General features: G+C 57.0%; 1 protein-coding gene across 1 annotated transcript in view; it reads left to right on the top strand.

The window, feature by feature from the left end:
• Window positions 1-457: 457 nt before the first annotated feature.
• LOC108747987 (neo-calmodulin-like) overlaps window positions 458-519 on the top strand; it is a 52,229-nt gene continuing 52,167 nt past the window's right edge. Inside the window, exon 1 of the mRNA XM_018485926.1 lies at window positions 458-496. Within this exon, the coding sequence (XP_018341428.1) occupies window positions 458-496 (39 nt within the window). The remainder of the gene's footprint in view (window positions 497-519) is intronic.

Below are 519 nucleotides of genomic sequence, written 5' to 3'. Positions count from 1 at the left end.
GGCGCGAAGATTTAGTCAACAACGCGCGACCACCTGTAGTTGTAGCTTCCAGCCATCCCTGAGAGCTACCCTTCTCTCTCTATCTCTCTCTCTATTTCTCTCTCTCTCTCTTTCTCTCTTTCTGCCCCTCTCTCTCTCTTTCTCTCTCTCTCTCACTCCGCGTCGCGCACTCCGCAACTTTGTCCGTCCCATCGTGATAGCCACGAGAGTCTCAGTTCGCCAGTTCCGGGTTGCTAACTCTAGCTGACATCCGGGTCGGATAGAACTGCCGGACGGACCGCGGGGGGATCACCGACGACGATCTCGCGTCGCGACAAACGGCGGAAACGGAACGCGGGAGAACGGCTTCGGCTCCGTTCGAGAGCTGCGACGAAGGCAACGACGCTGGCGGAGGCAGGTGACCCCGGACACCATCCCGATTTACATCCCGTAGCAAGCTGCCAGGATTACCACCAAAATGAAGACATCTTCGTTCTCCCTTCGCGTGATGCGCCGGGTGAGTACAGATTCCATCGTATA

The sequence above is a fragment of the Trachymyrmex septentrionalis genome, unplaced genomic scaffold (assembly GCF_001594115.1).
Source record: "Trachymyrmex septentrionalis isolate Tsep2-gDNA-1 unplaced genomic scaffold, Tsep1.0 scaffold21, whole genome shotgun sequence".
NCBI classification, from domain to species: Eukaryota; Metazoa; Arthropoda; class Insecta; order Hymenoptera; family Formicidae; genus Trachymyrmex; species Trachymyrmex septentrionalis.
Note: the sequence above shows the minus strand (reverse complement) of the source record. Positions and strands in the feature narration are given on the sequence as shown.